Here is a 26,311-nt window from a genome sequence, read left to right on the forward strand (position 1 = left end):
AGGGAAGGAAGCAGATGATACTATCTCTTCAGCAGCCCCAGCAGAAGGTTTGGTGTAAAATGGGAGTGCTATGAATAGCTGCTGTCCCTTCCCTACTGGCAACCTGTGCACCTAAGGAGAGGGAAAAGGGAAGGACGCAGCATAGTTTTCTTGCTACTCCATTACTGGCTTCCCTGTTGGGTTGCCAGTCTTAAGGAAAAGAAATGAGGCATTCAAAAAGCTCTGATGGAACGCAGGCAAATAAAGTGTTTAACGTAGACTCTGGATCTTTTTGAAATATGTTCAGCCCATAGGCTGAAAAGACTGGACATATCATTGTTAAATATTTTTGTCCTACACCCACTTTCTGCCTCGTTACAAGGTTAATGTCTATACTACAAGCAACTTACTGTGGTTGATAGAGAAAGAGATCAATGATGTTATCTCTGCCTTTTGGGTGGTTGAAGAACACGAACAAAGACCAGTGGATGAGCCACGTTCTCTGCTGAAGAGACTGGAGTGGGGAGCTGACTGACTGAAAACAAGACAAAATAAAATTTTAAACTGGTGCAGATAAGATGCAATGAAAACATGACTATACTATGGAAGTTCTCCTTGGATCATCATAGTAATGTCTACAACCCTTCATCTCTCCTCTATCATTCTGAATTTGGTTCACGGCTCTCATGAATTTATAGGAGGTGACAGTGGAGAACAAGTGGTTTCCCACACTGTGTAAGCCTTTGTCCCCGCTATGCCCAGCGAAGAGCTGCCAGCATGTTAATAACTGGTTCCCTACTGGGTCTTCGGCGGCACTTTGGCAGCACGTCCTTCACTCGCCCCAGGTTTTCGGCGGAACTTCGCAGTGGGTCCTTCAGTGCTGCCGAAGACCCAGAGTGAGTGAAATGACCTGCTGCTGAAGTGCCGGCGACAACCCGGTAGGGAACCGGTTATTAAGTGCCCTCTGGTGAGTACAAGCCTGAGACCCTCCCACCCTAACTGCACCCCAGGGCCCCCCCTGATCAACCCCCCCCCATTCCCTGTCCCCTGACCGCCCCCCAGAACCTCTGCCGCCTCCAACTGCTCCCTGCCCCTTATCCAACCCCTCCTCCCAGCCCTGGTCCAGCCCCCTTACCATACTGCTCAGGACAGTATGTATGGATGCCACGCAGCCCGCTGGAGCTTGCAGCCCCCACCCCCTTATCATGTTGCTCAAAGCGGCAGGAGCTGCAGAGATGCCCAGGAGCAGTCCAGAGCGCTGGTGCTGGACTCTGCAAGAGGGGAGAAGGTGGGGGAGGGGCCAGGGGAGCCTCCCCAGCCAGGAGCTCAGGCAGGCCGGACCGAACGGTCTCGCAGGCCGGAGTTTGCCCACTCCTTTAACAACCAGTTCTAAACTGGCTTCTAAATATAACAACCGGTTCGCGTGAACAGGTGCAAATCGGCTCCAGCTCATCACTGCCTACACCCTGACATACAGCTTTTAGCACTGCAATACTCTTAGAGGGTGATAATACATCATCACAACCCCATCCCAGGATTAAAATAAAGATTGTAAAGCCATAAATCAACCCACTCTTCCCAGGTCATTTTTTGGCAATGAGTGCCACTGTCAGAAATTGAAGTAGATATCTGACAAACATTCTAGCAGCTAGATTTTTCCTGATACTCACAAGGGTAGTCATGAGTGAATACTGCTCACTTCAGGAGTGAATGTTGTGGTGGAATAGTTGCAGAAACATAGCAAACTTTGTGCAGTGTCATTTCTCCATCTACATACTTACACACATACACACCATTTATGACCACTCCACATTACTAAGAGCTTGTCTACGCTGGCACTTTTCAGCACTGCAACTCTCTCACTCCGGGGTGTGAAAAAAAACCCCCAAGAGCAGCAAGTTTCAGCACTATAAAGCACCAGTGTAGACAGTGCACCAGCGCTGAGAGTCACGTCCCTCATGGAGAGAACATTCTCCCAGTGCTCTGCCGCGACTCCCCAAGCCACGTTAAAGCGCTGCCAGCCAGTGTAGACTAGCCCTAAGATACTATAGAGGAAACTATAATTTTTTTCATATTTCTCCCAACAAATTGTTTTGCTACAATTTTCATGTTTTTAGTTATCACTGTCAAATAATTTCTTAAAGGAATGTGTTACCAAAGTGTTAACTGTGTTGTAGTGAAACTCAAATTGTACCATAAGAATAGAAGAGCTATTCTTCCACACTGACACATCTAGATGCAACTCTGACTTAAGGAAAAATCCAAGCCTTCTTGAAGTTCCCCAATCAATCCTATCTCTTAAGACAAGATGGACAGCATTTTCCTAACAGCAATTCAAATACAACAGATATCCTGGTGACAATTCAAAACATAATAGTGATGGATACCCACAAATTACAGGTAACATTGGGAAATCTGGCATACTTAAGTTTACCTATCTGTAAAACTACACTATATTTGTGTCATCATTTGCAGAAAAATAGCACTTCCAGATAGCTCTTGAAATATTAGTGTTAGAACTACTGATTGACTGCCTTAAAGCCCAGGCTCTGAGGGAGATTATAACAGCTACTTTGAGGCTAATGCCAGGATCCCCTTTCTTCAAAAGATAGAAGAAACTAACCAAACAAAGTTATGACAAATACTGAAAATAAAAATAAAGAAATTTTCTCAAATCTTTATCAATTAGTGAACACAGATTAGTTTATACTGTTTTCAGACAGATATTATTTTTGTGTCAAATGTGGCCTTGAAAATTGTAATGCATCTTCACGCCTTTTGGGGACAGCGAATAGTAATACTATTCAGTACTCAAAAAGAAAACAACTTCCACATGCTGTGATGCCCCAGCATGCGTTCTTCTGATGACACCCCATCCTTAATTTAATCCTTCTGGAGGCTGCAGACATGCCTGTATGATAGGGATTTATCTAAATTTTAGTTTAACGGAAGCATCTTTTAAATTCACAAACATTTTCAATTGGATGAAAGGGAATCATGAACAATTTTAAGGAGCAAGAGATTTTTAGCTATATGATATTTCAAATAAAATATTTTATTGCACTAAATTTCAATAAATCAGTGTCTTTACAAACATTCTACTGACATTCATTTATTTCCTCTTCCTGGCTTAGATTTTGTAATGGAATTCCATGTATGTTTGAGTCTCTCCACACTCTTTTCAAGGAGTCTTCCAGGACCCTCTCTTTTACCCTTTTTGATCTTTTCCCCTTTTTTTACTGCCCCCAAACAGCCACACTTGGGGTCTTTTCTCCAACAAATGAGGACTGGGCATGGCTCCTTTGCAAATATTTCTTGGCAAGAAGAGAATGCAAAAGAGCAATGTAAACCATAACTTCTCCTCAGAGCAAAGTGAGAGATAGCTCCAAAAAAAGATAGTGTTTTTAAATTGGCAAGATTTCTTCATGTTTCTCTTAGCCTGCCCACCCTTCAGCTTAAATATATGAATGTGATCAAACTTTCACTTACATTATTATCTACAGTCTCTTTCAATCTTGTAAGATCTTCCATGGCTGCATCCCAGTTCTGCATTAAAATTTCAGATGCCAATTTTCCCCAAAGTGAGCTCAAAGCATTTCTATCTGTTGATGGAACCTGTTCAAATTAGTAAACAGTTACAATAAGCACAATAATTTAACACTTTTACTTGGTCAAATGTATTAGATACCTACTGCTACTATTTTTTAAACATAAAATTCCATACAATCACTTGGCCTAAGTTTTTCTAAGTAAAAAAATTGGAAAAAGATAGCGCGACCCCTAGCAAAACACTCATGTGGGAGCAGCTGGAGGCTGGGCCAGCCCCCATGAGGGACCGAGGGCGAGCACCGAGCTCCACTCCTGGCCCTGCACCCAGGGCCCCACAGCTCCACTCCTGGCCCAAGCCCCCCTTACCCTTGTCCACTTCCGGCCCTCCTGGAGTCATGGCCCCATTCCCGGCCCTGGCTTCAGGGGAGGGAGGGGTGCAAGGTAAAAGGTTTGGGGACCACTGATCTAAAACCATTTCAGGACTAGTAAAACTATTAACTATATTAAATCTTCTCCTTTTAAAAACAGAAAAGTCTGGTTAAACACACACACACACACACACACACACACAAAAAGCAAGATTCCAGGCACACAGTGATGGTACCCAAACTGACAAAAACTGAAATGGTTGACGACCACTTGGCACTTTAATAACTTTAGCTCCAAATGTTTGGTGCCACACAGAGCTGCTTGCGCAGCCTTAACAAGTAATGCTTTTAGAAGAGGTTCCCAAAACTCAATGGCCCCTAGAGAACCACATCCCACAAGTGAGTATATGCAAAGACCACTTCAAAGAGGTAGAAAATCCTTTCATATAAAAGCATGTGGCAAAAGAAAGAACATCCTATTAAATTAGGTAGTATGTCCCTGAACATGTCCAAACCCCCTAAAAGCTATTTTTCCTCAGAGCAGTTCACCAAGTCTGTTTCAAGTAAGGGTAGTTCTGGGGTCAATCAGGTTTAGTTTATACAACACTGAACTACGCTAGGTCATTCACAGTGTCAAATTCTAATCTCAAATCATAGTTACAATGGTTCTTTCATAGCTTATGTTTCACTAACCATTACTTTAAATTAATCTTCTCCCACCAAAAAGAACAACATAAGTATCCGCTCAAGGTACTAACATACCAGAAGCATACATTAGTTTTACTAAAACTGCTTTCAAGAGTAATTTTTAAGAACCATGTACAGTTTTGTTTTGTTTTTTAAATGCTCAAATTCTGAAACACAAAGGAGAGGATTTAGGACAAATGCCCATGATGACCATAGCATCTCTATCCGAAACAAAACACAAAAAATAGTTCTTCACGAACACACAAAATGTACACCTCATTGAATACGTTATTGTATAAAAAGGTTTGATGAGTAATGGGTCATATGAGATTCCTCTTGTCAAAAGCTACCCCGATACTGACATACGTTCTCATCCTTCTTTCAGCCTTATTTTGGTAAAAAAAAAAAAAAAAAAAAAAAAACACACAACAAAAAAAAACCATTGTATTATTGTTGTGAAAATCTATCAGTTATTCGCTTTGGAACCCACTTACCATCTAATTGTTGACAATTAACAGAATAAGCAGAACCACTGAATTTAATCCAAAAGATTAAATAAAATACAGAAAGTAGTAAAAAGAAATATAGATTAACGGCAAGAAACAAAATACAGTAAATATACTCAATTACTAGGAATTACTTTGCAAATACCACTCATACATTCTAGAAAGGGACATAATATTATTAGAAATACACGTGTTCCAAGTGCCAATGTGAAAAGCTTTTTGCTGTACTTTAGCAGGAACTTTTTGCTGCTAAGGTTCATGTGCACTATCTGGCTCAACTCCATGTCATTACAGTTGGCTCTTCATAGAGAACTGCTTTCAGTGATGGATATGCTAGAATAGTTTCAATATCTGGATTTTCCAGCAGTTACCTTAAATTTCCATTTGCTAGCAAAACAGCACAGTCACTCACTGACCAGTAACAATAAATTTACTGTCCTGGGCTTCTAGTAAGACACTAAATCTTCATTCTCAGAATTCACTCTCAGCATTAACAAATGATATGAATAACCAACTCTTTTCATGTAGTTGTAATGAAACCATGGCTCTGGTTCTACAATCCTTGTTTAAGCTGTTAACATTTCTAAAGCACAATTTTTACTCTTCTAAATCCTCCATAATATTCAAGGGAAGACAGATAGAATTCTTGACAGGAAGCTGTAAGTTCAGCATTATCACAGATTACCTTCAATTTACCTGTTAACTTCTCACCACCACTTTTTGTGCACAGGAATTAGATTACAAATGCTTATTCTTAGCTGTTACAGTTTATAATATTCTTCCAGTTTAGAAAAAACAGGAAGTACCTAATACAGTGAGTTACAACTTCTACAAATTTTAAAACTTAAATTAGAACAAAAATTAGCACTTGAAAATTGTGCTAAAAGTGTTCATTTTAACATTGCAATTCTAAAGATCACAGTCAAGTGTGATAAGACTAAACAAACATACAAACTAGGTTTCACATATATGCCATACTGAGAAATGTTTCTGTTTCACTTTTCCGTTCTTGAAATTAGGCAGGTGTTTTACATTTACTTCTAGCAGAGAATTCTTGTAAACAGAATTCTCTGTTTGATCTCAAGAGCTGACCAAAGTAACAAAATAGCAGGCACACACATCAACCTGAATAGACAAAATCCTGGATTTTGTTATTGGAGAGCATTCATAAAAAGACAACTGTAACGCAAATAAGCTTGAACTCTTACAGAAAAAAATCACATTTTCACAAGTTTAGGGATTGAAAAGTTATTTTTCAACAGTTACTATACAATATCATTATTTATGAATGACTGGCATTGTGCAAGATACAAATGAAAATGTTCCCTGACAAAAGGATCTTGCAATTTAAATAGATTACTGTACATAGGCCAGAGTTTTCCCCCATAATCAGAAACAGAATATGAAACTGTTAGCAAATAATTAATTAAAATCACTAGTTCTGAGCTTGTGTATCTTTTCAGTATTCCTCTTGCACTGAATAATTGTCTCAGGAAGTTTATAAATCAGGATATTTAAGAATTTTTACAGAAAACAAAGTGGTCTAAATACTTAAGAAAAAAAACTACTTACCAAAACCCTAAAGAAGTAGAGATATTCTGCAGCTCCTGAATAGTTGCCACATTCATATTGGAACTTTGCATATCTATAGAGTGTGTCTAGGTACTCCTGTCTAAACTGAAAAAGAATACAAAATGTTTGTCTTCATTATGAAAAAGATGGTATAACAATGGGTTGTGGAATGATTCAACAGTGGGTAGAGTCACATTTAATTACAGATATATAAGTAGCCCGTAAAGAGCTTCAGGGTCTTTGGATGATAAGTGCAATGATAGCAGTGACCAGACAAACTAAAACACAGAAACTGAAACAATTACTTCATCATTTATTAATTCTGCTGAATACAGTAATAACACTAATGTTAGAAGAAAGTACTACAATATTTAAGCATAACCACAAGTTTAAGGATGCAGTTAATATCCAGATCTCTTTGCTTTCATAAGTTTGTAACACATTTAGTTTAATTTAAGCTTTTAAATATTTTTCATGCAAGAAGTTTTGCACATCAGCTACATTTAAACTAGACAGATAGGTCAGGGTGCCATGTGTTTCATATTGCAAGACTGTTGGATTGAATATAATTTAACCTGTTACTTTTACATATTTAAAAATGTAAAAATAAAAATACTTACACCATGCTTATCAGCTAGATAATCAAAGAGCATTCGACCATCCCTGTAACCAAAATAAAGACCTGTAAAACATCAGTTTTAAACTGACCATCACAAGTTACTATGTAATACTAAATAAAGCTATTAAAAGGAGAACACAGTCTTTTTTTTAACTTCCCCTGGGTATCCCTGTGACTTTTTTAAAAAAAATCTGTTGCTGCATGAAAGGCCCACACAAACCAAGAGGACTGAGTATACAGAATAAATTGTGAATCCATATAGCCATGATGAGCTGTCAAATGAACTAAAAGAATTTAGCATTCACTGTAACAACTCTGGATATTCTTGTTCTCCATACAAATTACATCCTATGTCAACTAAGTTCTATCCAATTATGCAGCTGGTGAAAAAATATTTCCCTTTGGCCAGTTTTGAATTTGCCACCTTTCCATTTCATTGAGAGTCCCCTGGGTTATGCAACAGAGAGAACAGAAGCACCCAAGCTTCATTCTCTATCATTCATGATTTTATAAGCTTTTATCATGTCCCCTTTCAGTAATCTGATTTCTTAGGTAAACCACTCCACTCTTTTCAATTGTTCTACAGAGGAGAGTTTTTCCATGCCCATAGTCTCTCTCTCATATCACCTTTCTTGGAACCCAAGAAGAGATGTAAGGCTTACTGGTCAGCCCCAGATCACCCCTAGAACTATGTTTTTTATATTTAGGTATATTTGATACCCTCCAATATGGTAGCTGTTCTTAATGGGACTGTATATTTTTGCTAGCTGGTCACATGTTTTATACTTCAGATTTTTCAGAACTCTTTAATATACACCTTCTGTGTCTGGTAACTTGTTAAATTATCAGTTTGGTCCAGCACTTCTACTTCTGACACCTCAATCTCTGATAGCACTTCACCTTTATTACCAGAAAAGAGCAGGTTCAATGCAGGCACCTGCCTGCATTGAACCTGCCCTATGCAGTAAAGAGTGATGCAGAGAAACAGCTCAGCTTCTCAGCAAGTTATTATAAGGTGAGAAAAATGGACTTGCAGTTTTTAAGGAGCACTACTGTGCACTGCACTAGTGCTACTGTTAGCTGAAAAAACAACCATGACATTAATAAGAAACAATCCACTGCATCCTAAGAACTTGGGTGTGGGGAAGTTTGGCACGCAAATCAATTATCAATAACGATATTATACTGCATCTATGAAATTACAAAAGGATCTTAAAGCACTTTATAGACAAATTAATCTTCACTCAGGATGTCTACTAATTTACAAATTTGAGATCAGTTTTTCAAGGATCTCCAGGAAACCATAAACAAGCCAAGAACTTTTTACTATCTTTGGTGTTGTACCAGAAATTAGCCATGACTTGTTCAGAGCCAACACAGTTTGGATAAGAGCAAAATAGGTTGATTGTTTATTTTAATTTTTAACTCAGACTATATTCAAAGACTTACTCAAAGGTCAAATACATATTAACATCTTAAAAGCTGAAAAAAATAAAGACACGGAATTGATCAAAACTGTGCAGTTATTGATACTTCATTTACAAGAGCAACAGGGATAAGGATAATTGACTTGGCTGTGAATTTTCATTCTAGGGTTCTCCACATCAGACAGTCTTGACAATGGATCCCTGTTCCCACAGCAACTGGAAACAAGCCAGATTTTTGTTCCAAGCCTGATCTTAGTACAGTCCATAAATACTCTCCCGAACAATAATATTTTTCAGCTTTGAAAACATACTATATAAAAATCTAATATTGCTATTCAACTCAAACGATTTGCAGCAGCATACTGACATGAAATGTAGGGATTTCTCAGAGAAACACCTTCCTCCTTTCAAACGCGAGCAACAGCTAGAAAAAACCCTAGACATAATGCAGTCCTCTGCGAGAGAGTCAGACTGTGACACAGAAGGTCCTAGAATGAAAATTCCCAGATAAACCAGAATTTTCCTTCAGTTCCCTCCACATCAGACAGTCTTTACAGTGCACTGTATAAAGTCATAAATAACTCACTGGGAGGGAGAATTCAACTTATCAAGGAGAACTGAAAGGAGCATAAGGGTTACTGGGGCATCCTGTTCCATTACACCTTTCTCCCAAACATTGCCATGTTTCTAAAGATTGGTATCAATTGTGGCTGGGCCCTAAGTAACATAATGAGAAGACAGGCCAGACAAGGGTAGTATCCCTTTCACATGGAGGAGGGATCACATGGCATTCGTTAATCCCCACGCAGAATTTACAAGTCCAAAAGGGATGTAATCTTTTGAAAATGCTTCTTATTGTAGCAGAAGCTGATGTATCCATGTGACTCAACCCAATCATATCCTTAACAGATCTCTAAGAGGTTTATTTTCATATTCTGAAGTTCGGGGAACAATGCTGTAATGATAGCATTAGAGTATTTCCCCTGGAATATCAATCTCCTTGTTGAGAGACCCGAGATATAAAATGGGCTGTATACCATTGTTTCTCTTTGTACCACAAATAATGTTGTGCCCTTTTCAAAATCTCTCTCTCCACATGGAATTGGTTCCAATGTGTAGGAGAGGGACTACTACACTCCTCCTCTTCTGATACAATGGTTCTTTTTCCTGGGAAAATATATGAGTTTCGTTGAATATCCTTCCCTGATTGTGTCAAGCACCCATTTGCTTGGATAGTTTACTTCCATGAGAATCACCCCTCATGGGGAGGGGAAAGCTTCCCCAACTTTGGAAACTCGAGAGAAACTTTAGGGGTTAGATGGTTTTCCAGCAAATCCAAGCCTTGGTATTCCAACTCTGAGAAAAATGACCCATGGCTTCCTCCTAATGGGCAACCTTTATATTGAAACCAGGAAGAAAAATGGCTTCAAAGGAAACAAAGAGATAAGGTTGTTTGAAGACTCTCTCACTGGAAGGAGGGAGAGACTTAATCCTATGTATAAAATATCAGTGCTCAACGACTGCTTTGTCTTTACACTCAAAGAGCTCATCAACAAAATATCTGGAAGGATATCAGGTGATATTCTGCAATTCTGGTTTCTTATCATGGCACAATAGCTGTTCCCAGAACAAGCCTTTGGAAGTTTGAATGTCAGCACATGCATCAGTCCTGGAAAGTTGCTAAAGAAATCTCATTAAAGGTAGATTTTATGTAATTTATTTATTTAGGAACATGCTCAACAATAACCTCCCAGTTGAACAAAGATCTCCACGATAAGAGAATGCAAACAAGAGAAGATTCTCAAGGCTCATGTGGATGTATTGAAGTTTAGTCTGAGTGATAATCTTATTTCTCCAGTCTGTGGGTTTGGCAGGAATACTCTACCAGCCGGTATGATTATGCCCTTTACTAAGGAAGCTGCAGCAGGCAGAGAGTAATGAGGACCTTTAGTCCTTAGGAATTTTCACTTCACCTTACTCATACCCTCAAACCAGGTGAGGAAAAATTGAAGCTCTCCTTCCATTTGCAAGTTAAAAACTAAACAAAACAAAACAAAAAAAAAACAGGTCTTTCATTCTCTAAAAACATATGCACCTGTAAAATTAGACCCTCATTTGTGCTTAATTCTGGGAAGATTAAGCAAGTCTGAGGTACCATGCTCAAAACCCCAGTTTTAGAGATTTCTTCTTTGTTTAACTGATTGTGAGCAACATATTCACCAGTCCCCGGGCCAAACCGCTGAGACAAAGGGTAAGGCAATTCTGTGAGGGGAAGAGTGCTTTACCTGGGAGTCTGAAACAACAGTCTGCAGGCATGTGTCCTGTATGCCTCCCTAAGGAAAACAGCCACTTCATGGCCTCCTGTGGGACCCCTGTAGCCTGGAAGGGGAAAGGAGGTAAGCCTATCTTTTAGGGAAGGGGACAGACCACACAAACTGAGCAAGCTAGAGCTGCTACTGGAGACAACTGAGTCATTTGTATCAGAAGTCACAGCAACTGGTACCTCTAATGCAGCTGAGCCCTCACAAGTAAAACAGCTTGTGGGAGAGAGGGTGCACTCTGGGGCCTTCTCAACTGCCTCAGCACAGATCTTGTCTACATGCTGGCTGGGAGCAGAAGTTTCTTCCTTCTGTGAGCTTCAGTGATTAAGGAAAGTTCCACTGATTCTAGCCTGTTCTCAGGTAAAGGAGCTTTCAGGTGGCCTGCTCAACCATCTCAGCATAGACCTCACCCACAAGGTAGCTGAAGGTTGAGTTCGTGTGGCCTACTGTCTGTCTAGGAGAAGTGTTCTTCAAATCCTCCTCAGAAAGCCAGAAGAATATGTTTTGAAGTTTAGCAGTTTTTGAAAAGAAAAACATCAAAATTGATGAAGAAACAGACATTGTTAAAAAACCTCTGGAAGCTCTCCTACAGAGACCTGGAATCTGCCATATGTGCTGCTTGGAGAAAAAATTCTGCAGAGTTCCTCCTGAAAGGTGGTCCTAAACCTAGGCTCAAAGCAAAGATCTGGTCTGCCTACAGATCTCAAGGAGATGAGAAACACAGAAAAAACTGAGAATAATTAAAAAGTTTAAGTTGATAAAGAGAGTGTTAAAAACCTCAATACAGAGGGAAAATATTAACAATTTCCCTTATGAGTTTTCATTCAAAACTAGGGAACAGATTTTTAATAAAAATTAAGTCCTAATCCAGTCTCACTGTGTACTCCCCAGATGCTGAACTAAGCAGTTTTACATATTAAAAATTCATTGCCCCAAAGTCACCAAGTAAATACAGTTTGCCATCTACTATAAGTAGATATTTATCTGGGAAGAATAAAGCTGTCAGATTCAGTCTACAAGTTACTCCCTTATGTGAAAAAGCTTTGTTATGCATCTCCTATGCTAACCTGGGCACTCAAGGTCCTGGAAGGCTACTCCAATCCCATATACCCATTCTAATATATACACACCGGACACTAGCTAGAACGCGCGTCTATATAGCGCGAATTTGCATGTAACACCGTCATGGCCATGGATCCCAAATTTAATTAATTGCAATTCATTTTAACGTGGTCCCCGCGTTAATGCGGTACCACGCATGGATCCCAAATCCCATGTTCTAGTGAGGTTCCAGCGTACTTCAAAATTGAGTCTTGGAGTAATTAAATAGCCCTGATCACTTCAGCATCCATAAGGTAACAAGGAAAGACACCTTGAGCTCCCTCAAAGATATCCCCCTTGTTTGGCCAAACTTTCAGATTTACGAAAACTTCAACACTCTCCCCATGTTGAGTACTCATAACATTATAATTCTTCTTTACATGAGAAGTTCCATCAGTTCAAACTACAGCAGTGAATGTCAAAAGTGCCATATACTATAAGAAAAAGACCTATCTAGTGGGTGGGCTGTATCCCCGTATGAAACAAGAAAACTCCCTTTAGTTGCAGCAGACAATTTTAAAGCCTAAACTACAAGAGCAGACCCTTCACAATGATGTGTGAAACAACAGTATATTTTTACATCATATTAATGAAATACCAATGTAAAAAATAAAATCTGATATATGCACCACTTCAGTACACTGTACTGAATTCCACAAGAGTAAGGATGACAATATTACATTTTAGCATGCAGTTTGTAAGACCACTAGCCAAGCAGAACATGCATGGAAGCTTCAACAATTTATGTCACAGTACACTGAGATTTTCAGGTAGGTAAAATGAGCCTTCAAGTACTGGCAACTATCCCTAGTGTGGCTTTCCAGGATACACAGGGTTTGATTCTCAACTATGCCTAAAGCCAGCAGGAAATTAGACATAGCAGACCTTTGATCCACCACATCCCCTTGCCTTCCCTCACACAGGCGGTGGTAGAGTTCTCACACAGATTCCTTCTGGACAAGGGAAGTTTTCCAGCATAAATATCTGGCTGCTTTCAATTCACTTTGTGCCGACCTTAAACATCTAGGCCACAGACCTTGAAAAGTCATTCTGAATCCCCAACTTGTTGAGTGCTAACTGATCTCAGTAAGGCATTTTGTATAACTGACTAAATCAAACTACAAGTCAGAAGAGTTCGCAAAGCTCCAAGAAGCAAGCATCTGCATGCTGTTCTAAAGATCTCACTTTACAACTAGTAGGAAAAGTTGCCCTATTGTACGTGGCATGAACTGTTCTTTCCAGATCAAAAACAAGGATATTAAGTGTCTTGAGATAAATTAAAAAGTTCTGTTCCTATTGTGCACCTTGCCACAAAATCTCAGGGAGGAGGCTGTCTGAACCTGTGGCTCTCAAGGCCACATGTGTATGTACTCTTGTAAGCATCTTCTAACAGTATTTTGTTCTGGCACCAATACTTCATCACAGATATCTGTCTGAACAAGAGCATCCTTAAAATATTTGTACTGTCATAAGATATCTTTCCGTCCATTCCAGAATGCATGTGTGAACTGAAAAGATAGCAAAAAGTATCCATAGATTCTCATGATGGGAATACATCATAAAGGAACATTTAAGTGGTCAGATCACCTTCCAACATCTGAGGTATGCAGGAAATCCCACAAAACAGCTCCGAAGCAATGAGGGACTACAGGTAATGAATTACTAGAAACAGGATTCCCTTCAAGGCAGCACAGATATGGTGTGCAGCAACTCACAGCTTATCAAGTGCAAAGGTATCACAATGTGCAAGTAGAGAAAAAAAAAGACACAGTAGCAATTTGGTCCCTAGTCTGTATCAGTGCATGGGATTCTTCCTTCCTAAGTGCAGGACTTTGCACTTGACCTTGTTGAACCCCATCAGGTTTCTTTTGGCCCAATCCTCTTAATTTGTTTAGATCGCTCTATATCCTATCCCTACCCTCCAGCATATCTACCATTCCTCCCAGTTTAGTGTCACCTGCAAACTTGCTGAGATTGCAGTCCATGCCATCCTCCAGGATAAGGGTTTGATACAGGAGTGGGTGGGTGAAATTCTGTGGTCTGCATTGTGCAGGAGGTCAGACTAGATGATCACAATGGTCCCTTCTGACCTTCTAGTCTATGATTCACCATTATAACTTCTAGTCAGCAGATTTATCAAGAAAGGAGGGTATTCCTTATACAACTTTGGAGACGCCAACTCCCTTAAGATGTGACATCAGTTCTTGGGAGAGTCCTAACCAGATATACCATAGGGAACTTGCCACTAAGCCGTAGGGATAAGTCACACATGAAGCAAATTGAACAGCAGATGTCTTAGCTGACAAATGGAAAGAAAAAAGAATGCACAAGAGGACAGTTAAACAAAAACAGCTATAACTCCCGGAAGTACTAATCGGCACAAAGCTATCTCCTACTATTTGTTAAACTACAAACTGAAGCAAGAAGATATATTTAGTTAATTTATGTCCCGAGGAAAACCTCAGCACATTTCTATCTTAACTGTTTTGAGTTGATTTTATGACTGGAGCAGCAGGCATAGAGAATTATACCATCAGCAACAAAACAAAATAAAAATAATGACAAGACCACAGAAGACAAAGAACATACCCCTTTGCTGTGGTTTTTTTTTTTTTTTTTTTTCCAGAAAAGAGGTGAACTGCTGTCCTCAAAACTCAAATTACATGGGGGTCCTAGTCAGCTGCGCAGCACCGACCCAAGATTGGTGAGCAATACAAATACTATGGAGTAAGGTCAATTTACTGTAAGTTCTCACCTGTGAATATGGAAATGTGTATGTCCTATGGTAATTTATAGTTATAAAAAACCCAAATAGTAAAATTTATGTATACATAAATACATTTTAATCATTTTAGTCTGCCATTTCCCAAAATACAGCCTGCCCCAGTATCATGTGAGAACAAAGGCAGACTCAAAAAGCAAAATTCTACTCCTTTTGGAATATAGCAGATACCATAAAATTTCACTTCAAGTAAACTGTTATTAATTATACTTTTTACAGCCTAATTTTTCCTAGAATTCTTAGAGTGACTCAGCTTGAGCATTACTTATTAAGGCTGTAAGAAAACAGATTTTTTTTGGTTCAGAAGTTGGCAACAATTGTTAAGGTTGTGTTTTTGGTGTCTTTAGTTCAAATACCATAAACAAACCACAAGCATAGACAAAAAAAAGAAGAGATGTGGTAGGGTTTGCAGGTTACAGCGGCCTTCAGGACAAAGGTGTGGACATCCCTCAGGGCAGAGGTGTGGAGGGTGCAGGTGTGCGGGGGCAGCTCAAGGAATGCAGTACCTAGACTCTTTCTTTGTAACTGACGAGATGTAACTGAGAGACATCTAGGCAGGAGCTGGATATCCCCCACCCATTCCTCCAATTCGGGGAGGGGCAGGGGGTGATGGGCACGCTCAAATCCCTGCATCCTAGAGCTGGCCCCAGTGCAGAGATCCCTGGAGGCTCCCTATCCCAGCTTCACATCCTGTGGAAGGCACAAGACCCAACACTCACCTAGCCCCACTTACCAGGAGCCATGAGAGGCAAAGTTCTTTAAGTCATGCAGTAGTCGCTGAGGCTCAGCAGGCCTGACCTGTGCCACTTGGCAGAGACAGAACCACACCTGGGCAAAGTGTGAGCCCTCCAGGGAACACAACCCCAACTCCACCCTCCACCTCTGACCCCATGTTCACTAAGTCACAACACCACTCACTGAAATTTGGCTCTGCCACCCCTGCGGCATGACCAGGTTTCAGTGAGTGATATTGTGAAAAAGTTGTGGTGAGAACTGTTAGTTGCAGTGAGCGTTGAAAGTTGCAGTTTCTACAACAAAAATCCCAGCCCACAATTTTCTTGCAGCCTTATTTATTACAAGTATTTGCCATGGTCCTGCAAGCAGATCCATGCAAGAATACATGTTTATGTCACGCTTCACTGAGGTTAACGGGATTCCATATGGGTGCAAGGTTATCCCACATGGATTCAACTGCAGGAGGAAGATATTAGTAATTAGCTGCATCAATATATTTTCTTTTCATTGTTCACTGTGGTGTATTTGCAGGACACAATCTAAGATATTTAAGAAATAAGTCCATTTCACATGGATTAAGGGGAATACTTGTGCTTTTTTTTTAAATTGGTGATTATATTAATTACATTTTATGTCCAGAAATATTTCAACAACTCAAATTAATCAGAATACTGAAATGTTATCTTGCCATTCTGTCCATGCCATTTATCATGAGTACTAGAAATATTAAGGAGTTGCAATGACATGCTGCATTAAAAAAATATTTCTCGGGGGGGGGGGGGGGGGTTAAATTCAGGTATTGGCATTTTCTGAAACTCCCTAATAAATGGTATTGAACAACTTGGTTCAGGTGTTGCACATAATATAACATTCTTCACTAAGGAGAAAATAGTCTGCAATTCTCAGGGCTGGTCTTTACTACAGGGAGATCAACACTGCACAGCAGGTCCAGTTAAGACCTGCTAAATCAACAGCCGTGTGCTCTCAGGTTGACCCCAGTGCTCCAGCTCTCAGAGAAGAGTAAGGGAAGTTGACCAGAGAGCGTCTCCCGGCAACGGAGCACAGCAAAGACACTGGGGTAAGCTGACCTAAGCTACAATAGCTGGAGTAGCACAACTTAGGTTGACTTTACCCCTGTAGTGAAGACAAGCCCTCAGACTCACTTCTTGAACTGGCAGGCCTATGAAGTGCCTCAGGTTGCTCACGCTTCTAGCTGTTTAAGAAGTTATTTTCATCACCACTGAAGGTGATTACAACAGCGAACTATGTGCCTGGAAGGATGATACTTCAACATTCTACTTTGAAGGTGTTACGAAGAAAGAGTAGCAGAAAATTAACATATCACTTGGGCTTTTCAGGGATGACTTCAAAGGCATTTCTATCTATTTCATCACCTAAACACAAACAATATTTAAATTATGATAAAACATTTCTTACAAAGATGATTTATTTTTATTTCTGTATTAACCACTTTGGTGGTCAACATCCTGAAGTATAAGCTCTCCCTCACAGAGATATTATTAATGGAAAGCAGAATATCATCATATGGAGGTCCAAGACATCACAGCATAAATATTAACATCCGGTACAGGCAAAGGGAGCAAAGGTTTTCAGCTTCAAACTGACAACTGTTAATTAGAAAGCCTCTTTGCACTGGTCCAACAAGGCATCTGGGAAGATGAATTCCTACAATGTCTAGAGTATTAAAGAAAATATTACCTAGTAGATTGCATTTGTCTTGTAGTTTCTGGGTCTTCAAACATCTTGACAATTGGCTCAGTTTCTAATTGAAGCTGTTTCAGCTGTGCAACCACAGCAGTCCTCTTTTCACGCAAAGCTAGATAAAGAAAGAGTACGATATAAAGTTAACATCTTAGCAAGCAGCATGTAGTTATCTGATGTAGAATCAGCTAGAGTGCTGAGTACCCTGGGATCCAAAAAACTCAGCTCATTTGTCCCCTCAGTCAAGTCACAATATTAATAAAGAATTAAATGAGTGTGATATAATTAATGCCACACAACATGGCTTTATGGAAAATAGATCCTGCCAAACTAACAGTATTTTTTGATGAATTACAAGTTGAGTTGATAAAGGTAATAGCGCTGAGATAACACATTTCTGTACAGCATTTGACTTGGTACCACATGACATTTTGGATTTAAAAACAGAATGATATAAAATTAACATGGCAAAAATGAATTCAATTCGAAGCTAGCTAACTGATACGTCTCAAAATAATTGTAAAAGGGGAGCCATCATTGAATGAGTGTTTCTAGAGGGGCCTGCAGGGATCAGTTCTTGGCCCTATGTTATTTAACGTTTTTTATCAATGATCTGGAAGAAAAAATCACCACAGATAGTTTGCAGGCGACAAAAATTTAGGGAATGGTAAATAATGAAATGAACAGGTCGCTGATACACAGTGATCTGGACTGCTTGATAAATGGGCCACAAGCACGCAATATGCATTTTTAAAACGGCTAAATATATACATATACATCTAGGAATAAAGAACACAGGGCTTGCTTATAGGATGGGTGTTTCTATCTAATTACCTGAGCATGAGCTTCCAGTGAGATGCTATGGTCAAAACGGCTAATGCAACCCTGGGATGCAACAACAGGAGAATCCTGAGTAGGAATAAAGGCTATTGTACCACTGTATTATGCTCTGACCGCTCCTGGAATACTTTGCCCAGTTCTGGTGCTCACAAATCAAGAAGAATGTTTATAGATTGGAAAGAGTTCAGAAAAGAGCCATGAAAATGATTAAAGGATTAAAAAACATGCCTTTTAGTGATAGAGCTCCTTTAGTCTATTTAGCTTAATAAAGAGAAGGTTAAGGGGTGACTTGATTACAGTTTGTAAGTAGCTACGTGGAGAACAAATATTTAATATTGGGCTCTTCAATTTAGCAGATAAATGTATATGATCCAATGGCTGCAAGTTGAAGCGAGACAAATTCAAACTGGAACTACAGCGTACCTCCACTCAAAACAGTGAGTAATTAATCATTGGAACAACTTACCAAAGGCCCTGATGAATTCTCCATCATAGTCAATTTTTAATCAAGACTGATTTTTTTTAAGATGTTTTTTCAAGATGTTTTTCCTAAAATAATATGTTTTGGGACTTAATGGGGAAGTGTATGTCCTGTATTATACAGAAAGTCAGACTAGATGATAACACTGGTCCCTTTTGGCTTGGAATCTATGACTCATTTTACAAGTGACCAGCTTACTAAAAAGCCTCTCTCTCTATGGAAGAGTTTTACACCCCAGTCACGAACAACTTAAAAGATCTCATCCACAATGAAGGAAGTCACAGCGTTTTGGATACATTTGTTTGCTTCTGACAAGGTTGCAAAGATGAAAAGAAATACAAGGGAAGATGCTACATATATTCAAGGGGAATGGAATAATTATCTGCTGAACTGAAACTGTACGAAAAAATCTTCCACAAATCTAGGCTAGATTTTTGTTCCGCGAGCACTCAAACTCTGACAGAAAACTTATTTGAAAAGTAAGAAGAAAGATGCTTATAAGAACCCTAATCTGCAAAATAACTTTCAGGCTGGTAGAAATAGTTAGGAACACTATAGTTTTACATCCAGTGCTACCACGTGTGACAGAGGAAGCATTTAAATATCAATGTGAAGAAACCATGATTTGGCACAAAACTGCCAACGTTTGAGAATAATCAGCTATTTGAGTGTCCCGCCACCCAATGCAGCAACGAGACAAAGATAACAAAAAGAATGAAGTTGTCCCAACAACCACTGCAGTCAACCACAGTGTTGTATCCATAGAAGAATGATCCTGGGCATAACCACACCACAAATTTGAGAACGAATTCTAGTGTGTAAACTGGTAATGATGAGTAATTCACAACCCAGACTAAACCTGAGAAACGCTTGCCTGATAAATGGTACTTCAATATGATGGAATTATCCACACATTCAGTTGACTCTTATGATTACAAAAATGAAGGTGGTGGGGAAGAGGGCAAAAGAAGAAACTATTCAGTTACCTTACTGATTACATGAAAGCATGTTTATACCATGACTCCTGCAGTTGAACAAGTTAAAGATAAGGAAGGCAGAAGAAAGTATAATTATTAAATGTGTGCAAATGCATTGTTTAACGTATTTGCACTAAATTTCTAGCTTTAACTAATTAATACCATAAAGTTTCTTAAGACTGCAACTCAGCTATAACCTTGGCAACAGTTCTTCAGCTGACAGAAAGATTGAGAGCTGCCCATACATAACCCTGCAAAGAAATAGTTAGGAACACTATAGTTCATGGTAAATTTGGGTAAAAAGAACACAATCTACACTTATTATAATTATGTATATAAAAGTACCCTGTACAGAGAGAAAATTAAATGTACAGAGGTGCAGCACTTGGTGCACCACAGGTCAGATTTCTTGCACAGAGCACCAAGCAAACAAATAGTCCTGAATAGTACTTGACTCTGAACGAAAGTGTTACCTACAGTAAACTTTATTTTATATTGTTAGATGACGTTCATGATGGTTAACATTTGAATCATCACGTACAGAAGAAATTTTGTACTGAAGTTATTGTAAGAAATATAGAGTAGCAGTATTACTGAATAGGTATCAAATTGTCAATAATATAGAAGTTTAATTTCAAGAATAAATTACATGCTCTAGAACAGGGGTTCTCAAATTGAGGGTCAGGACCCATCAGGGGGTCGCGAGGTTATTACATGGGGAGATCACGAGCTGTCAACCTCCACTCCAAACCTTGCTTTGTCTCCGGAATGTATAATGGTGTTAAATAGATAAAACAGTGTTTTTAATTTATAAGGGGAGGGGGGTGTCGCACTCAGAGGCTTGCTATGTGAAAGGGCTCACCAGTAAAAAAAAGTTTGAGAGCCACTACTCTAGAAAATGCAACCAAAAGGATAATTTGGGAGGAATGTAGAATGTAGCTGGACTGTGTGTGGAATGCAGGCAGAGGTTTCCCAGTAACCAGACTTATTCCCTCAGCTTTCTTCCAGATATGAACTCAAATGTCAAGGTATCGTTCCTACATATATGCAACCTATTAAAGTGAAACATTATCCAACTAGAAAACTGCACATCAGCTGAAATGGTGTACTGTAAGACTGAATCAAAATGTTAGGATTGCCAAATCAGGTGCTCAAAAGTTAGGAAATGCCAGAATTGAATGCTTGTACATTAATTTTCTCCCCGGGCATGTTTGTGTAATGATATTCTTGCCTAGTATCAAAAGGAAAGTTTGTGGAAGAGCCAGGAATAGAACCCAGATTTCTTTGGTTCCCAGCCCATTGCTTTAAACACAAGAGAACTTTCTGCTACTCGCTGCCTCATTTGCTGTTCATCTTGCACGATCAATGAAGCAGAGGTCTTGTAGAACAAGCTGTATGTGATCCTGAAAAGACTAATGAATTTATTCCTAACTTCTGAGTACCCAACTTTGGAATCTTAATGATCTCTAAACAGTTTTTGTAAGTAACATTTATTAAATGCAAAGTTATACTAATTTACCTGTAGCCCCAGTGCATAGACTCTGGGTGAAAGGATAATTTACTCCTTGTCACAGAACATGTTTGACCTCTCTGTTGTTTTATGTTTTAATACATGACAAAGGAACCGTAACTTTGAACTTCCACATGTGTGATTAAACCTTGATCACAACTGACCTAAAAATCATATGCAGTACTATAATGGAAATAACTTGTCTCTATAGTTTCCAAGATTTAATGCTTTAAAGGAAAGCTTGAACACAGCTTTCCCCCCACCACCCACAAACACACCTAACTATGCAATATCATATTTTCACAGGCAAAGAATAGCTATGTAACCAATTATATGGCATCAGGGGAGTTATGGTAATTCCAGAGTCTCTGCTATTGGTCATGAAGTACTCTTATATACCACTTTGAAACTCTAAATTGTTAAATAAAAGAAAATCTTTCACAAGATTAATGACAATGACCCTTTTTAAACAAGGCACCTGCTTTCATTAATCATCTTTCCTTAAATTTGATACTGATATTTCTATTCCATAGGTACCAAGTACTGCATACAAGTTATTACCAACTATCAATGTATTCTTCAGAACCATACCAGAATACAGTGCCAAGTGAACAGTGGTCAAAAGGAAAGAACAAAACGACTAACGTTTTAAACAAAAAACTACTACCCGGGACAGTTTTGAGATAGTAAAGTTGGCAGTTGTTGGAAAGGATTGTTACAATTTCATTCGCTCAAGCATCTACTTTAAAACTGACTGCAAAAATCCACAGATACACTTATGACCAAGCTTACCATGAGGAATCTCATCTGAATAAAGGTTTTTGTACACATCCATAGCGAAATCCACCATGTTGGTATCACTGAGAAGCTCCAATTTTCCTTGAAGTAATTCTTTTTCATTGTATATCTGAAACAATAAGTTAAAAAGATTTCATATAACATATTGAAACACTTTAAATAAAGTATCTGACTACTTTTTAAAGATCGTAATGGTGGCAATAACAGGACCTTAAATTTGACATTAAGTAGTTTTCCAAAACTCCCCACTTAAAGTCGCATTTTTCAGGAACATAACTTCAACGTTAAGTGAGGAGTTACTGTAGTTGGGATTATGTTTTCCAGTGTGCATTACTTTGCATTTATCAACACTGAATTTCATCTGCCATTTTGTTGCCCAGTTACCCAATTTTGTGAGATCCCTTTGTAGCTCTTTGCAGTCTGCTTTAGACTTAACTACCTTGAGTAGTTAACAGACTCACAGAAGATGACCTCCTGAGATATCTTCCAATGCTCATCTACTTCAAACCCCTGCTCAACGCAGGACCAACCGCAACTAAATCATCCCAGTCAGGGATTTGTCAAGCCACTACTTCCCTAGGTAACCCAACCTAGACCACCTCCATTGCTTCTTGTCCTGTCATCTGCCACCACTGAGAACAGCCTAGCTCCACCTTCTTTGGACCCCACTACAGGTAGTTGAAAGCAGTTATCAAATCCCCCCTCACTCTTCTCTTCTGCAGACCAAATAATCCCAGTTCCCTCAGCCTCTCCTCATAAGTCATGTGCTCCAGCCCCTTAATCATTTCCTTTGCTCTCCGCTGGACTCTCTCCAATTTGTCCACATCCTTTCTGGTGGTGCTCCATGTCTAGTTGGCAGCCAGTTTCAAGTGGAGTGCCCCAAGGGTCGGTCCTGGGGCTAGTTTTGTTCAATATCTTCATTAATGATCTGGAGGATGGCGTGGACTGCACTCTCAGCAAGTTTGCAAATGACACTAAACTGGGAAGAGTAGGTAATACGCTGGAGAATAGGAATTAGTACAGAGGACCTAGAAAATTAGGACTGGGCCAAATAAACCTTGAGCTTCCAACCAGGACAACTTGCAGAGTCCTGACATTCGATGGAGAATCCCATTCACTGTTACAGACTAGGACCGAATGCTAGGAAACAGTCTGCAAGAAAAGGACCTGGGGTTACAGTGGAATAGAAGCTGATATGAGTTCAACAGAATTTGTGCCCTTGTGCCAAGAAGGCTAATGCATTTTGAGCTGTATAATAGGGGCATTGCCAGCAGATCGCGGGATGTGATCATTCGCCTCTGTTCCATTGGTAGGCCTCATCTGCGTACTGCTGGTCAGTTTTGGGCCTCCACACTACAAGGATTGGAAAAATTGAAGAGTCCAGCAGAGGTAACCAAAATATTAGAAGCTGGAGCCACGATTTATGAGGAGAGCCGAGGAACTGAGAATTGTTCGTCATGCAGAGAAGAGAAGAATGAGGGGATTTGACAGCTGCTTTTTCAACACCTGAAAGAGGGTTCCAAAGAGGATGGATTCTAGACTGTTCTCAGCAGTAGCAGTGAAGACAACAAGAGTAATGGTCTCAAGTTTGCAGGGAGGTTTAGGTGTATTACAGGGAAAACCTTTTTCACTGAGAGGTGTGAAACACTGAATGAGTTCCTGGGAGTGGTTAGAATCTCCTTCTTAGAGGTTTTTAAGTACATGCTTGACAAAGCCCTGGCTGATGATTAGTTGGGACTGGTCTGCTCTGCGAGGAGGTTGGACTAGTATTGACCTTCCTGAGGTCCCTTCCAAGCCTGATTTCTATGATTCTATGTAGTGGGGGCAGCCAAAAACTGATCAATACTCCAGATGTGTCCTCATCAGTGCTGAACAGAGGGGAATAATCACTTCCCTCTATCTGCCGACAACGTTCCTACTAATGCAGCCCAATATGCTGTTAGCCTTCTTGGTAACAAAGGCACACTGTTGACTCATATCCAGCTTCTCATCCACTGTAACCCCTAGGTCCTTCTCTGCAGAACTGCTCCTTAGCCAGTCGGTCCCCAGCCTGTAGCAGCACATGGGATTTTTCCATCTTAAGTGCAGAACTCTGCACTTGTCCTTGCTGAACCTCATTAGATTTCTTTTAGCTGAATCCTCCAATTTGTCTAGGTCACTCTGGACCCTATCCTTACCCTCCAGTGTATCTATCTCTCTCCCCCCAACATCTGCAAACTTGCTGAGGGTGAAATTTATCCCATCATCCAGATTATTAATGAAGATGTTGAACTAAACAGGTCCCAGGACAGACCTGTGGGGCAGTCCGCTTGATACCAGGCTGCCAAACAGACATCAAGCTGTTGATCACTACCCGTTGAGCTCGACGATGTAGCCAGCTTTCTATCAACCTTATAGTCCACTCACCCAATCCATACTTTTTTAACTTGCTGGCAAGGATACTGTGAGAGACCGTATCAAAAACTTTGCTAAAGTCAAGACACACGATCTGCAAATTTTGCTACCTCACTGTTACCCCTTTTTTCAAATATTATGAATATGTTGCATTGTACTGGTCCAAGTACAGACCCCTGGGAGACAGCACTATATACCTCTCCCCATTCTGAAAACTGAACATTTATTCCTAGTTTGTTTCCTATCTTTTAACCAGTTACTAATCCATGAAAGCACTTTCCTTCTTATCCCATGACATCTTACTCTGTTTAAGTGCCTTTGATGAAGGAGTCTGTCACAGGCTTTCTGAAAATCAAAGTACACTATATCCACTTGAACACCCTTGTCCATATGCTTGCTGACCCACTCAAAGAATTCTAGTAGGCTGTAAGGCATGATTTCCCTTTACAGAAACCATGTGAATGGTTCCCCAACAAATTATGTTCACCTATGTGCAGATACATCAGTATAGGAGAATCAGGGTTTAAATCCGAATACAGACAAGGCCTTGGAGTTACACAGTTCCTCAATAGTACTAGAAGGTTTAGGAGACACAAGGAATGATAAGAAAAAGAGTCTCCCCAACCCAGGGTGTAATGGGAAGGAGGAGGCATGCCTGCACAGTGCAGGTCCAGGAAGATCTGGGGGAGGTTCCCTCACCCCACTTTGCAGGGGTGTGTGTGCCCACCAACAGTTGGAGAAGGATTCCCACCACCGAACCTTAGGAGGGAACAGGCCCCAACCCTGTAGAGAGATGGAGAGAAAGTTCCTTCACCCTGCTACGTGAGGGACTGGGGGCCATGATCGCGGACACTTGGGGAAGGATCCCCCCACCCCCGCCTTGGTAGGGAACGGGACCCAAGCCTGCGGGGGTTGGGGGGGGGAAGGACTCCCCACACCCCACCTTGTGAGGGGACGTAGGGTGCAGGCCAGAGGGCAGCTGGAGAAGGATGCCCTGCCCCTCGCGCCGGGAGAGAACGCGAAGAGGAGCAGGTAGCCCCGAGCCTGCTGTCCAGCCGCCCCCCGTTTTCCCCACTAACTCCAGAGCGCGCCGACCGGCAATTGGACTCCAGGCAGCTCTTCCCGATCTCCCTGCGCATCGCCATGGCCCGCCGGAGCCTGTGGGGAGGCCCATGGCAGCCCGGCGGCCCCAGGCCGGGCCTCATTGCCGCCCTCCCCGGAGAGGGAGCAGGCCCAAGGGCTGGTTTCCGCTTCCCACGTGTCGGCTACGGCCCCGCGCGGGGCGGGGGAGCGGCCCGCTCTCCACGTACCTCTTTGACGGACAGGAACTCGAGCAGCGGGAAGACCAGATGCCGGTCCAAGAAGTGAGCGATGCGAGTGGTCAGGTCGTACTCCGCCATCTTGGGAAAAGGGGGCGGCGCCGCACCCGCGCCGCTTCACCAACGCGCAACGGACACGCACAGAGACGCGGCCGCGACGCAGTCTTGGGGGAGGGGCGTGGTCTGAGTGAAACTGGTGCGCGCGCGAGCGCGCATGTAACCTGGCAGCCGGGGGGAGAGGGTCTGCGCGCATGCGTGCGGGGATGGTCTGGGCCGTGGGCGTCCTGAGCGTGCTCGTGCTGAGGGCTTGCTGCCGGTCGGGCGAGTAGAGGGAGGTTGGTCGAGCGTTTACAGCGCCGCGAGTTCTTCAGTACCCATGTGTGCTGCTGCTGCGCGTGGCGGGCGCGCACCGAACGCTGGATCCGAGCACGAGGGGCCGCGGCTGCGTGCGCGGTGGACGGCTCGCGCTGCTGCGAAAGCGAGGAGTTTAAAGAGCTTCACTTGTTAATTGCATCTTGCCCTGTGCAAACCATTTCCCAGCCCTGCGTGCAACTCACTAAACACAACAGCTCTGCCTACACCAGGAGGGAAGTAGGGTGGTACCCTCCAGGACACAGTACCGGC

The 26,311-nt window shown here is 41.0% G+C and overlaps 1 protein-coding gene across 2 annotated transcripts in view; it reads right to left on the reverse strand.

The window, feature by feature from the left end:
* EIF3E (eukaryotic translation initiation factor 3 subunit E) overlaps positions 1–25,802 on the reverse strand; it is a 58,403-nt gene extending 32,601 nt beyond the window's left edge. Inside the window, exons 1-7 of one of the 2 annotated variants that reach the window (XR_012655383.1) lie at positions 25,679–25,802; positions 21,969–22,083; positions 17,366–17,483; positions 7,282–7,324; positions 6,662–6,766; positions 3,469–3,594; positions 390–514 (exon numbers count right to left, since the gene is read on the reverse strand). Coding sequence is in view for 1 of the 2 variants with exons in the window: in XM_032800316.2 (XP_032656207.1) it covers positions 390–514; positions 3,469–3,594; positions 6,662–6,766; positions 7,282–7,324; positions 17,366–17,483; positions 21,969–22,083; positions 25,679–25,768 (722 nt within the window). In the remaining variant the exon portion in view is untranslated. The remainder of the gene's footprint in view (positions 1–389; positions 515–3,468; positions 3,595–6,661; positions 6,767–7,281; positions 7,325–17,365; positions 17,484–21,968; positions 22,084–25,678) is intronic. The other variant, XM_032800316.2, reaches the window with a different exon arrangement.
* Between the last annotated feature and the right edge of the window lie 509 nt (positions 25,803–26,311).

This window comes from Chelonoidis abingdonii, chromosome 2 (genome assembly GCF_003597395.2).
Source record: "Chelonoidis abingdonii isolate Lonesome George chromosome 2, CheloAbing_2.0, whole genome shotgun sequence".
NCBI lineage: Eukaryota > Metazoa > Chordata > Testudines > Testudinidae > Chelonoidis > Chelonoidis abingdonii.